Raw genomic sequence first — 15,437 nt, forward strand, 5'->3', positions numbered from 1 at the left:
TATGTGATAAGATTCGTCATTTGGAGAATGGTGACTTGGCAGAAAATCCTAAGAAATTTTGGTCTTATGTCAAAGCTGTAGGTGGATCAAAACAAAATGTCCAGACACTCTGTGACCAAAATGGTACTGAAACAGAGTATGACAGACTAAAGGCCAAAATACTAAATGTCTTTTTCCAAAGCTGTTTCACAGAGGAAGAGTGCACTGTAGTTCCTTCTCTAGATTGTCGCACAGATGACAAAATGGTAGATATCAAAATAGACGACAGAGGGATAGAGAAACAATTAATATTGCTCAAAAGAGGAAAGGCCGCTGGACCTGATAGGATGCCAATTCGATTTTACACAGAGTACGCAAAGGAACTTGCCCCCCTTCTTGCAGCGGTGTACCGTAGGTCTCTAGAAGAGCGTAACATCCCAAAGGATTGGAAAAGGGCACAGGTCATCCCTGTTTTCTAGAAGGGACATCGAACAGATGTGCAGAACTATAGACCTATATCTCTAATGTCGATCAGTTGTAGAATTTTGGAACATGTATTAAGTTCGAGTATAATGACTTTTCTGGAGACTAGAGATCTACTCTGTAGGAATCAGCATGGGTTTTGAAAAAGACGGTTCTGTGAAACCCAGCTCGCGCTATTCGTCCATGAGACTCAGAGGGCCATAGACACGGGTTCACAGGTAGATGCCGTGTTTCTTGACTTCCGCAAGGCGCTCGATACAGTTCCCCACAGTCGTTTAATGAACAAAGTAAGAGCATATGGACTATCAGACCAATTGTGTGGTTGGATTGAGAAGTTCCTAGATAACAGAATGCAGCATGTCATTCTCAATGGAGAGAAGTCTTCCGAAGTAAGAGTGATATCAGGTGTGCCGCAGGGGAGTGTCATAGGACCGTTGCTATTCACAATATACATAAATGACCTGGTGGATGACATCAGAAGTTGAGTGAGGCTTTTTGCAGATGATGCTGTGGCATATCAAGAGGTTGTAACAATGGAAAATTGTACTGAAATGCAGGAGGATCTGCAGCGAATTGACGCATGGTGCAGGGAATGGCAATTGAATCTCAATGTAGACAAGTGTAATGTGCTGCGAATACATAGAAAGAAATATCCCTTATCATTTAGCTACAAAATAGCAGGTCAGCAACTGGAAGCAGTTAATTCCACAAATTATCTGGGAGTACGCATTAGGAGTGATTTAAAATGGAATGATCATATAAAGTTGATCGTCGGTAAAGCAGATGGCAGACTGAGATTCATTGGAAGAATCCTAAGGAAATGCAATCAGAAAACAAAGGAAGTAGGTTACAGTACGCTTGTTTGCCCACTGCTTGAATACTGCTCAGCAGTGTGGGATCCATACCAGATAGGGTTGATAGAAGAGATAGAGAAGGTCCAACGGAGAGCAGCGCGCTTCATTACAGGATCATTTAGTAATCGCGAAAGTGTTACGGAGATGATAGATAAACTCCAGTGGAAGACTCTGCAGGAGAGACGCTCAGTAGCTTCGTATGGGCTTTTGTTAAAGTTTCGAGAAGATACCTACACCGAAGAGTCAAGCAGTATATTGCTCCCTCCTACGTATATCTCGCGAAGAGACCATGAGGATAAAATCAGAGAGATTAGAGCCCACACAGAAGCATACCAACAATCCTTCTTTCCACCAACAATACGAGACTGGAACAGAAGGGAGAACCAATAGAGGTACTCAGGGTACCCTCCGTCACACACTGTCAGGTGGCTTGCGGAGTATGGATGTAGATGTAGATGTAGAAAGCTATGGAAGCTTTGTTATTAGAGTATTTAGATTTGTTTAATTCAGAAGGTCCATTACCAGCAACTCCTATTACACAGCACCGTATACCGACTGGCGATAGTCCGCCGGTCTATAGGAAACCGTACAGGATAGCGAAACACCTACAACCACTAGTGGAAGTATTTATTAATCAACAGCTAAGGGGCGGTATTATAGAGAACAGTGGAAGTCTGTGGTCTGCCAACATAGTGGTAGTTCCTAAGAAGTCATTGGGCAGTACTAAAAAGTATAGGTTTTGTTGTGACTATCGTTTTTTGAACGCACTATCTGTAACAGATGCGTATCCAATACCGAACATCACGGAAACATTGGACAACCTAGGTCAGTGTAAATATTTTTCGACACTAGGTCTAAAGAGTGGGTACCATCAGATAGAAGGAAGTCCTGAGGATAGACCAAAGACGGCCTTTATAACAAGCCTTGGTCACTTTCAGTATCGCAGAATACCATCTGGGTTGAAAAACGCTCCTGCTACTTTCCATCATCTGTTAGATGGTGTGCTTCAGGGATTGAAACCAAATATTGCTATGGTATACCTCGATGATATTGTTACTTTTTCACGTAATATATAGGAGCATGTGGAATGACTGAACGAAGTATTTAGTAGGCTAAGAGCGGCAAATCTTGCGCTTAATGTCGAGAAATGTCAGTTTGCTCAGACGCAAGTGACTTACCTTGGGCATATTATCAGTCAGGATGGGGTAAGAACGGATCCTTGTCTAACGTTGTCTGTGCGTGGTTTTCCAGTACCACAGACCACTAAACAAGTTCAGCAATATGTCGGTTTATGTAATTACTACAGATGATATGTAAAGGGGTTTGCAGAAATTGCACGTCCATTACCGAATTTGTTAAAGAAAGGTGTTAAGTTTGAATGGACAGCACAGTGTCAGGAGGCATTCAAGAAGCTCAAACAGATACAGTGTTGATACTTCCTGATTTCGAACAAGAGTTCATATTATCTTGTGATGCTAGTAATATTGCTGTAGGTTGTATTCTTTCTCAGAGGGTTAATGGACAGAAACATCCAGTGGCTTATGCTTCCGAGCAACTGAATAAGGCAGAGAAAAATTATTCAAGTACAAAGAAAGAAATGTTAGCAGTGATTTACGGTATCTCGTATTTTCGCTGTTATTTATATGGGCGTAAGTTCAAGGTGATTACAGATCACGCAGCATTGAAGTGGTTGTTGGGGTTGAAAGATACTTTGAGTCATTTAACGAGATTGGCACTGAAACTAAGTGAATTTGACTATGAGGTAATTCACAAACTAGGGGTAAAACATATGAATGCAGATGCACTTAGTAAAAAAATAGTAACTATACAAGTTGTGGGCATAAGTGAGAAGGAGTGGATAAAGATGCAAGCCACTGACAGAGAGTGTCAATTGTTCCGAACGCAACCACAGTTTGAAATGCAGGATGGGTTGCTTTGCAGGAAGATGAAGTGCGGACTACGCATCGTACCACCAGAGTCGCTGAGGGAAGAAGTGTTGAAACAAGTGCATGACCATGTATTGTTGGGTAATTGGTGGTAAAAGAACGACTGATAGATGGGTAGCTGAAAGGTTTTGGTGGAAGACACATCGCAATGATGTAGTGCAATATGTGCCAAATTGTATACCGTGTGCACAGAGAGCAGATTTAAGTCATCAGAAAATTCAGTTACAGAGACTACCTGAAGCGGATCATCCATTCGCATTCATCGGATTAGACGTAATCGGAGCATTTAACAAGACCCAAGAAGGTAATCGATACATATTAACAATATTAGATCATTTTTCCCAATACCTGGTAATGGTAGCTATTCCAGATCAGAAGGCAAGCACTGTTGCGCAAGCCTTAGTAAATAACTGGTTGCTGAAGTATGGTGTTCCTGATACTATAATTGCAGATCATGGTAGTAACTTTATGTCAGAGCTGATGAAGCAGTTATGCCATGTATTGAAAGTTAAGAAATTGCGGACAAGCCCATTTCATCCTCAGTCGAATGGAAGAACGGAACGAGTTCATAGGACGTTAGTTAAGATGATTAGTCATTACATAAATTCAGAACACACGGATTGGGACGTGTATTTAAATAACGCGAAAGTTCATATAGGAATGGGGCTCTCTCTGTATGATATAATTTATGATCGAAAAATGCCATCACCATTTGATGTGCTCAAACCTCAGGTAGGTTCACAGGATGGGTCAGTGAAGAATTTCACCAAGAAATTGAGGGAGATTTGGCAAAGGGTACGGCGTGCTAATACTAAAGCTTTGGAGAAACAAGAGAGTATTGGGCGAAGAACAGGGAAACTGCTGCAATACAGAATTGGTCAATGGGTATTGTTGGTTAATCCTTATGTTCCAAAGGGTAAAACGAAGAAGTTTTTGATGAAATATTCTGTACCATATCAGGTAAATGAAATAGTGTCTCCAGTGAACGTAAAGTTGCAGTTACCAACCAAGTCATCAGTAGTTCATGTGAGTAGGATGAAGCCGTTTAAGGGCGCAGTGGATGCGTTATCGCAGATTCCTCCAGCAGTAACAAAGGGTGTGAGTGTACCAAAGCTAAAAGAACAGCAGAGGAACATTCCTTACGCACTTAGGTCTAGGTATAAGTAGATTAAATGTCCTTGGGGAGGAACATGCCGTATTTATTGTTATTAGGTAATAGGGTATGTGCAGTTTTTATTTGTCATTTGTGTGTTTTAGATGTGGTAAGGAAGGGAGCAATTGACATGGCTTCCTTTTCCTTCAGGTGCCGTGCCAGGATGTGGCCCAGGAAACTTTTCTTCAGTCTGGTACTGCTACACTGTTGCACAGGAGAGGTGGTGCAGGTGGAACCACTAGATAAGAGAATTTTGTTTGCAAGACAATTAGATGTGGTATTATCAAGCCGCAGGTGGACAATTGTGTTCAGGTATAATATATGGGGAGTGAGGAATGATGTACAGACACTACAGGATAGGTTTACGGCACTACAGGTGGCCACGGAGAAGGAGGGATTGTTTCAAGACATACGGAATGAGTATCAGGAATTGAAGCTCTCATATGAAAAGCTGAGAAGGCAGCTGCAACAAGTAATGAAAGTGGTCCCGCAAATGCTCATTCACAGGAAACGAGGGTGGTTGGATGCAGGGGGAAAATTGCTGAAAACTTTGTTTGGAACCGCGGACGAGGAAGATATAAGGAGCTTAAATAGTATGGTGGGGCAGGTGCAGGAGTTGGCAGAGGAGACAAAGTCGAAAGTGGATTGGCACACGACACGTATAGGTAACATGGAGCAGGGGATATTGAATGTCATTATAACAGTGAGGGAGTTGACGTCACACTTGGAACAGTATGCAGCAAATACCAGGAAAGAGATATAGAGGCTATACAGGCGAGATTGAGCTGAATAGACGGGAAAATACAAGTAGCAGCTTTCTTGAGGGCATTAACAGACAGGGTGGATGATGAGCGTGTCAAATTGGAAGTGTTATTTGAAGCTATGCATCACACAGTGCATGGGCAATTGAGTGCCACATTGTTAGGTCCAGATCAGATGCTGAAGGCGTTGCTGAAAGTGCAGAAAGAATTCTCGGAAGGAGTGCATCACGTCGTGCCTCCGGCGAAGTGGAATTTACGGTTATTCTATTGCATGTCTAAAGTGAGAGTAATTACGGATCAGGCGAGTATACACATAGAAGTGCAAATATCAGTGCTGGGTATCAATTCGCGGTACAAGTGTTATACAGTACACCCGTATCCAATTAGATGGGGTGCACTTGGGAAGTGGGTGCAAGTGCAAACTTGGGAAATGATGTTAGTGTGAAGACGGAAGAGTGCTCATGTGGTAATGTCTACGGAAGATTTGACAGACAGTTTCAGGGGAAGTGTTTTTATAGCAAAGGAGGTGCCAACCCACAATCATTCCTGTGAGATGCAGTTGTTCTTGGGGAATATGAGAACCTTAGAATGCGAAAAGAAGGTGTTGCTTCTGAGACCGAAATTTCAGAAAGTTGGGGAACATTGGATTTACTCTGTGTTGTAACTAGAGACTGCGGTGGCCACTTGTTACAGAAATGGTAGATTGACAGATATATCAAACCTTGAATTACAGGGCAGTGGATTATTGATTAATGGCACTGGATGTGAAATAGTGGGGAAGCATTTTCACCTACCAGCTACTTTCACAGGTACAACAATGATTATCTTGTATTATCCAGAGGAACCACCACACATATTGCCTCGCCAGAACCTAGCATTTATTAACGAGTCCTTGGATCCCACATTGCTACAATCTTTAGCTAGCCTGATTATCTCAGAAAAAGAGCAGATCTAGGTTAATCAACTACTGCAGCACGTGCAGCAATATCGGGAGAAATGTAAGCAAAACGCAATTATATTTGGTGTGTCAACGACTAGCATAATCTTAGTTCTAGTGTTTATCTGTGCAACTTACTTTTGTATACAGATAAAGATGTCTCGTTCTGAAATAACAACCATAGATCAAATACCTATAGGATAGATCGGGAATAGTCGAATGTAATATAAATAGATAACCAATGATAAGATTGAAATCAGTATTAATTATAAATAGATTATTAGCGGATAAGAAAAGTTTGACAGTGTTGAAGGAGAAGTTGTAAGATACTTGTAGAGTATAAGGAAGTATGGTGTGCACAACCAGTAAGTCCAGAATTGTAAAATTCGGGACACCCTAAAGGAGGGGGATGTGTAGTGTCACGGAATAGTAAAGAATTGGAAACGTGGAATATTGTCAAAGTTTTGTTGCCTATGCTGAGAGCCAGAGGCAGTAGGTTAGCCAAGAGGTAAGAGGATTGCACATGCATCAGAATGTGTCGTCACGCAGGGGCAGTGGCCTGGTTACACACAACAGGCAAGAGAGAATTGCTTAGCACGTGGGTTTGTGTTAGACAGAGACTTTCGTAGGGTATAAGACAGAGGTATAGTGTCAACTGTACTGCATTTCATAACTTCGCGTAAGTCTGCTGTAACAACATGTAACTCTGTCACAAGAACACCTAAGGGGTGAGTACTACAGATAAATCAGCAGTATAACTGGAACGAATGCGTTCATTTCAAACGAGCATGACGTAAGGACGACACTCGTGCTTCCTTTAAATATTCCAGCTTTGATAGTAACAAGGCACTCGCAGCTAGACTTGCAGTTAGATGTGTACTGGGTTGCTGCGCAGCGCTCAACTCGGTGATTGACATGTTAATCTTTATTCAGGAGACGTTGCAGTAAGGGCAGCCCATCCAGCAGCAGACGTGAGGGGACAGTACCAGCCCTGGTCCTCTCTGCTGCTGCTGTCAATCATCAACCCAGGATTAGCAGACTTCACGCGCAGACTCGCTTGCTGCCAATGCTGACCACATCAGTGAGCCGTCACTGAGATCGTGCGTGGCCTAGGCCCTGTGCATCTGCTGTCACAACCAGGTGAGCCGATGACGCTGGGGGATTGCAGCCCGTTCCGCCCATCCACCACGGACGAACCACCAGGAGGAGCAGGGAAGAAGATGGGGTGGGATAGAGTACACTCTGCACTACGAGAGTGCCTCTCGTGCCGACAGCACCGGGACTTCAACCCAGAGCCTCGTACGCGCAGCAGCCTGCCGTCTGCCGCCAAGCTGGCCGGCCAGCCGGGCACCGCCAGCCACACATGGCCAAAGTAAGGGCATTCCACTGCTATGTCACAGCACGCTGCACTGCACTAGCAAGACTGGTGCGGCCCGGAGCTGGTGTCATGGCTCCGAGTCAGCGAAGACTCAGGGAAGGTCGTTGACATAACCAAGCCACATTGTACTCGGCAGGAATAAAGGTGTCATGAATTAATAATGTTTCTTTGGCATTTCTGACGCATCCACAGTCATTTCCTAGCATCCTGACAACTGGAGAGGTCACCGCTTGGCTTCCAGTCCACCATAGGCGACCGGGACCACCGGGGCGCCTACAATACTGCTCAGGTTCACAGTAATATGCCCAGATATGGTTGTTATGCTACATGTCCTTTTGTTTGATTACAGATTGTGTTATTATAGGCTATTTACTGCTACCCACTCTAAAAGATACCTTTTTATCTAGTTCATTCCAAGTTTATATTTCAAAAGTAAATTTTTGTTGTTAATCAGTAGTTTTTAAATTATCTATGACAGAATTTGTTGGTATGATAATTCATTTTATTGAAATATGTGTCTACATACCTGCATATAAGCATAAATGTGAAACAAAATATCTTTACTGTTTCTAAAAGCACAACTAAAGCTTTTACCTCACGATAAGCAGGAAATCCAGATTTGAGTACTGGTCTAGCACAATTTTTCATGTCATCAATAGGTAGTACAAAGCGCATCTGATGTCAAGCTATTCAAATTCAGTTAATTTATTCTGAATTAATTTCAGACAGCTGTCAATTGTCCTTACTGTGTTTTCATCCAGATATGCAAGTAAATATTACATGCTGAAATTGACACAAGACCATTCCTCATGGTCTCTTTCCAATTGTTGTGGGAATACAGAGTACAACTGCAAGCATTAACTGATAAATGTAGGATACTATGGAATATGGATGTTGATAGTGTGATGTATGGAAGAAGTTTGGTTTGGCCTGAGAGGCATGCATGAATGCCTGAAGTGATTAAGGTGACCATTCGTGATAAGCAGGAAATCCACGTTCAAGTCCTGATCTGGTACAAACTATCATATGTCATTTGTAGGTAGTAGATCTACACCTAACACAGCTGATGCAAAGATATTCAGATTCAGCAAATTTATTTTGAATTAATTTTAGATGGGTGTCAATCATAATTAATGTCTGATCATCCAGACATGCAACTAAAAAATAAAGAATACTGATGTGAATCTACATTTTCTACTCACTTCTTGTCATGTTAAATATGGGAAAAGTACTTTGTGTTCCTCTGATTCATCCTTTTTTTTTCAAGCAGTGAAATATAAAATGTGAATTATGTAAGGCATAACACCCCTTTTATTTCATGAATGGATTCAGATATCCAAAACAATATTTTGACTAATGATATTATGCTAAGGGGCAAGTATTCAGGTATGTGATAAAGAGTCTTAACTCTTGTATCTATAAAGATATTGACGCAAGTAAGATTCTTTTAAATGAAAGGATGCACTTTTTTTAATGGCACCCAAAACTGCTTGAAATGAAAAGTACAGTCTTATAATGGTTATTAATTTTGAGTTAGAAACACTTTCAAAAGAAACGTACTAAAATTAGAAAGTCATGTAGCCAGAGTTGGCTATTGCACTGTAAACATCACCAAGCAGAGATCTCATGCCAGGCTCCATCATTATATAAGGCAAGATACGACATACATTATGCATCAGCTATGATTTTTGTATATGGATCTACAGTGTATGCTAGTTCTTGGCTTAGGAGAACTATTTTAAATGTTTTTACATTTCCAGGTTTTTGTGGAGACAAATACAGCTTTCTTCAGGCAGTTTTCCATTTGAACTCTCCCTGCCACTGCTTACATGTCAAAGCTGAAACAGAGATGTTGGTCATTCATGCTTCATACTGATAAACAGCACTATGCATGGGAAAATAAACTAGTTTATTAACTTTGTAAATAAAACAGAAAGAAACTTCCACATGGGAAAAATATATTAAAAACAAAGATTCCAAGACTTACCAAGCGGGAAAGCGCCGGCAGACAGGCACATGAACAAAACACACAAACACACACACAGAATTACAAGCTTTCGCAACTGGCAGTTGCTTCGTCAGGAAAGAGGGAAGGAGAGGGAAAAATGAAAGGATGTGGGTTTTAAGGGAGAGGGTAAGGAGTCATTCCAATCCCGGGAGCGGAAAGACTTCCCTTAGGGGAAAAAAAGGACAGGTGTACACTCGCACACACACACACATATCCATCCGCACATACACAGACACAAGCAGACAACAGTGTGTGATGTCATCCACAAAATGAGTACTTTTCTTAACAAAACATTGTTTCGCTGTTTATTTAAACATGTGCTCAAATTGCTGACTATCTGCTTGTGTCTGTGTATGTGCGGATGGATATGTGTGTGTGTGTGCGAGTGTACACCTGTCCTTTTTTTCCCCTAAGGGAAGTCTTTCCGCTCCCGGGATTGGAATGACTCCTTACCCTCTCCCTTAAAACCCACATCCTTTCATTTTTCCCTCTCCTTCCCTCTTTCCTGACGAAGCAACTGCCAGTTGCGAAAGCTTGTAATTCTGTGTGTGTGTTTGTGTGTTTTGTTCATGTGCCTGTCTGCCGGCGCTTTCCCGCTTGGTAAGTCTTGGAATCTTTGTTTTTAATATAGTTTATTAACTTTCTTAGATTTAAAGTAATAATAATAATGCCTGCCGGCCGCGGTGGTCTAGCGGTTCTAGGCACTCAGTCCAGAACCGCGGGACTGCTACGGTCGCAGGTTCAAATCCTGCCTCAGGCATGGATGTGTGTGATGTCCTTAGGTTAGTTAGGTTGAAGTAGTTCTAAGTTCTAGGGGACTGATGACCACAGATGTTAAGTCCCATAGTACTCAGAGCCATTTGAACCATTTTTTTAATAGTACCTGACCTCTCTGTGCCTAGAACACCTGAATGCTCCTCAAAAGTAAAACACCTGCTGTTGGACAGATGAGTCTGTAGCTACTACTCAAAACTGTAGTTAGATGGAACACACTTTAAATAAACTAAACCTTTTATTCAGAATGACTGACAACATGTCATCCACAAAATGAGTACTTTTCTTAACAAAACATTGTTTCGCTGTTTATTTAAACATGTGCTCAAATTGCTGACTATCAGCTGCAGGGCACCTTTGAAATTGCCATTCAAGAGATAGCAAGACAGATGAAAGAAATTGTATGATATGCTATTACTGTGATAATGCGATGGCACATATCATCTGATGAAGTCGGCACTTCATGATAGACTGTATTTTTCAGAGCTCTTCACAGAAGGGAATCCAGAGGAGTCAAATCAGGAGACCTGGCTGGCCATTTTAGCAAAGCATTCAGCCCTATTCAATGACCAGGAAACTTTTTATTTTGTATTTGCATCAGAACATGGGAAGGGCGAGCTGGGCAGCTGTCTTGATGGAACCACACATATTGTTCCTTATCCAGTGGTATGTCCTCTAGAAGAACAAGTGTAATGTTTGTAAGAAAGTATGCATACATATTTTCATTTAACACCCCTGGGGTGAAATAAGGTACCATAATGGCATTTCCCATAATGCTGCACCATACGTTTATGCTCCACAGTCACTGGTCTTCTACCTGACGAAGCCAGCATGGATTTTCAGCTGTTCAGTAGTGCACATTATATAAATTTGCACTACCACGGTTCATAAATGTTTTCATCAGCAAAGAGTGTCATCTTCCAGGTGCTGCAGACCAAACCAACAAAATTCTTTATGATGTTCAAAACCATGGTCTCCGAGTGCCTGATGTAGTGACAGATGATAAGGGTGGAATTTATGCCAATGAAAGATGTGAACGACAGTTGTGTGGCTGATACCATATTCCTTAGCAATATGTGTCATGCCATCATGCCGACTGATAAGCTTCATAGCCAGAAATGCTTCTTTATGTGCTCTGTCAGTTACAGTCTTCATCCTCATCCTCTGTTTACCATTGAGGCTAACTGTATGTAATAGTGAACTAATAATCCAGGATATTGCCTGGTGTGACTGACAGCAATGATCAGAATAGGCATCCATATACTGCTGTACCATTTTGGCAGTATTTCTTTGACATTTGTCATCTATAAGTAGCATGTCTAACCTCTCATTGGTGTACACGTCTGCATTCTAAGAATACTGAAAAAAAAAAAAAAAAAAAAAAAATGATCAACAGATAGGTGATACAGTTCCTGCTAGTTCTGCTGTGGAGATACATAAACTGTCAAAAGAGTTGATACAATGATGTAGCCTAGCATGAGTGTGCTTAAATGCCAATACTGGCTGACTTGTCTTTCAACTTTAGAATATTTCTCCGATTATTTGGAGAAGAGTTCCAACCTCAAAATTAACAAGCATTATATCACTGTATTTGTCTTTTCAAGCACTTTCAGATGCCATTAAAAAATATATCATACTGTTTTTAAAAAATCATAATTGCTTCAGTATCTCAATCAATACAAGAGTTAACTCTCTTTATCACACACCAAAGTATGTATCTCTTAGCATACAACCATTTGCTGAAAACTTCGTTTTGGTGCCTGGAATCGTTCATGAAATAAATGGGATGTTAGATCTTACATGACATAGATATGTATGTTGAAAGTGTGGAACAATCTATATTGCCTTGAAAAAAAGTTAAGTATCTATAAACTATGTGGTAGAAGAGACTATATAGAACACATATACACTAAAGTAAATTTGTTGTATGAATGTTACGTTTAATTAACAGTATTTCTGTTGTTCTTATAATCTAGTTGAACTGCAAAATGGATTACCATAACTCGTGTTATAAAGGAGTAAGTCTTGAACTATAGATTACTTATTTTGTCACTCCTGCAGATTTTGAAGTAAATTTGAGAGAAAGTAAAAATAAGCTGTGATATACTACTGTGTTCTGTGGATTGCATCTTTTGTCCATGATCTCCTTCAGATGAATGAGTATGATCTGTTTTCTACAATGGGGTCTATCCCAGCCTACTACATACTTCATCATTAAGTGTGCATGGTTTAGCTTACCTGCATAATTACAAAAATATTGTCAACTCCAATACCAAGGAGCAGAAATGGCAAAACTGGATGTAGGGGCCCCCAGAAGAAGCCCATGTAGAAACACAGGCCATAGGAAGCAAGAATTGATTGTCCAATAATGGAGACTCCCAGCAGTGACAAATAGACCTACGCAAGTACAAAATTACATCAAAGAAATAGCAAGAATGCAACATAAGACGGCACTAATGTCCCAAAAAGTTCTACTAACCCTCTGTTCAATGGGGTGGTACTTGCTCATCATCAGAATAACATACAGTATAATGAGTGAAAATCCAGCAAACAACAGTGTTGTGTTGTTCTCTACAACTTCACGGATGAAGTCATCATAGCTGTGGAACAATCATATATTCAGTATTTCATGAGGCAAAATTAATTTCCAAGAAAGTGTCTTAAAAAGAGCTCCTTGAATATTTATAAGTATTTTTTTTATAAAATTGTCACATTCCAAGTTATTACAATAAGGCTTATTCATTATTTAATAAACAAACCAATTGACTTTTGTAAATGTTGTGCAGAACAACAAAAAAGTCACATTAAGAAGATAAAATAAGAAAGTATGATTACTCAGAAACTGAAGGTAAGTGTTAATTTATTCAGTTGTTTTCCTGTTTATAATTCCACCTTATGAATTACTCAGTTTTTATGTTGATAACTGTTGTGACTCACCGATCTATCAAAGTGCCACCGCGCAGTTACGTGTGTCCTCTACATGCGGCGCTGTCTGCCAGTAATGCAGCAGCAGCACCACCTAAGCAGCTAGCCAGCCAGCGGCCGCTAGACTCGGACTCAGTTATGATTTGACTGTTAAAGCGTACACACGTCTTACTCTGTTTACTTGATCTGTGACTTTCATGTATTGTGTCTTCCTTGAAATATATTTGTCCAACTTGGAGTTATAACAATTGGTGACGAGGATGGGATGTTTCTTTTCCATCGTTGACCTACATGTTTCCATGGCTACTATAGAGAAACTATTGCATGGTCTCATAGAACAGCAAACACTTCTCACAAATGCAATTCATGATTTCATCACAGCAACGGCATCAAATGTGGAGAGTCTCTCGTCATTGTCTCTACCTCCTTTTCCTCCTTACGACGAGACGGCAGAAGACTGGTCTGATACGAAAAACGTCTTTGACAGCACTTCTTGGCATTTCATGTCGCAGACGAACAAACATGTAAGTCTCTGTTTCTTTCATGAATTTCACCTCAAATGTATCAGTTGTTGTTGCAATTGGCTCCTTTGGAAGATCCTGCATCTTTGTCCTTTGCTGAAATGTGCTCACTTCTGTCCATCTATTTTCAAAAGCAAACACATGTGGTAGCCTCTTGTGTTGCCTTTTATTGTTGTCAAAAACAACCGAATCAATCTTATCGTGCTTGGGCTGCTGAACCTCACAGCCTCAGTAGAAAGTGCCAATTTGTTACTGAAGTTCACAAAGAATCCTATGCCGATTCCATGCCACGGGATGCTATTACCCAATTGGCGCCCGACAAAGAAGTTTGGCAACGTGCCCTTCAGTTCGCAAATCCGACTCTAGATGAAGTCCTATCCATCACTCAGTCTTTTGAAATTTCTCGAGCCGCTGAAGCACAAATAGAGGCATGGGGCGATGTCGGGGAAATACAACCTCTGTGCGATGTTGACGAAGCATATGGCATGTCCCCGCTGGCCGACGTGGCCGCAGTATTCTCCCAAGTGCAGCCTTGGCCTAACTGTAAACAAACCTCTAAGAAACTGTAGTAAAACCCATGGCAACTTCCTTCATGTCCACAATGTTTTACGAAATATTCACGAGAAGATTGTCCACAACGTTGGGCCGTGTGTCACAAATGTAGAAAAGAAAAGGGTCATGTGTCACCCGTTTGCAAATCCGACCGCATACATGATGTTCATGAACATTACTCTGATTCTGATTCTGTGTTGTCTGTCAATTGTACTTCTTCCCTTTCAGGGAAGTTATTCCTCACTGTCCAAATACTTGGTCGAGATGTTTGCATGCAGGTGGATACTGGCTCTGCTGCTACTATCATCAATTCTCAGACGTATCTTTATTTTGATTCTCCAATCCTGTCACCTGTCACTAGGCAATTACGGACTTACAATAAACAGAAGATATCTCTCTTGGGACAATTTAATGCAGATGTATCTTACAAATCTGTCATTCACACTGTTCCTATATTTGTGGTCGAACATAGTAACGTGGAGAATCTTTTTGGTTTAGATGCCTTTTGCATTTTTGGCTTCTCCATAGATGACTGTCAATCTCGTCTCTGATGCTATTCCTTATGCTCAATTGGATTCCTTGTTGACGACATTTTCGTCCCTTTTTTCTCCTTGGTTAGGCCATGCAAACGACTTTAAAGCTCATATCATGCTCAAACCCGCTGTTCGGCCCAAGTTTTTTCAGGCTCTGTCCATTCCTGTGGCCCTTCATGATCAGGTCAAATGGGAGAAGGATCGTCTCACTGCTTCATGGGTCTTTCTTCCTGTCACTTCCAGTGAGTGGTCCTCTCCTGTCATTGTCGTTGCTAAGCCAAATGGTGATATTCGTCTCTGTGGCGATTTCAAAGCCACTGTAAATGCTCAATGCCTTATCGACACTTACGCTATGCCTCGACCTGAAGAATTGTTCACTAAACTTGCTGGAGGCCAGCATTTTGCTAAACTTGACCTGTCAGAAGCTTATCATCAACTTCCTCTCGACGCTGCTTCCCAGCAGTTTCTGGTCCTTAACACGCCTTTCAGCCTCTATCAATACCAATGATTGCCATTTGGGGTTGCCAGTGCCCCTGCTCTCCTTCAGCGATTCTTGGAACAATTATTGCTCGCTGTCCCTGGGTGTAAAAATTACCAGGACAACATTGTTGTCACTGGCTCCACCACTGATGA

General features: G+C 41.2%; 1 protein-coding gene across 1 annotated transcript in view; it reads right to left on the reverse strand.

Moving 5' to 3' along the window:
- The window catches only part of LOC126297714 (patched domain-containing protein 3-like), a 570,171-nt gene that overhangs the window by 175,813 nt on the left and 378,921 nt on the right, over window positions 1–15,437 (reverse strand). The window contains exons 7-8 of the mRNA XM_049988846.1: window positions 12,753–12,873; window positions 12,512–12,670 (exon numbers count right to left, since the gene is read on the reverse strand). Coding sequence (XP_049844803.1) covers window positions 12,512–12,670; window positions 12,753–12,873 — 280 coding nt within the window. The remainder of the gene's footprint in view (window positions 1–12,511; window positions 12,671–12,752; window positions 12,874–15,437) is intronic.

Source organism: Schistocerca gregaria, chromosome X (genome assembly GCF_023897955.1).
Source record: "Schistocerca gregaria isolate iqSchGreg1 chromosome X, iqSchGreg1.2, whole genome shotgun sequence".
NCBI lineage: Eukaryota > Metazoa > Arthropoda > Insecta > Orthoptera > Acrididae > Schistocerca > Schistocerca gregaria.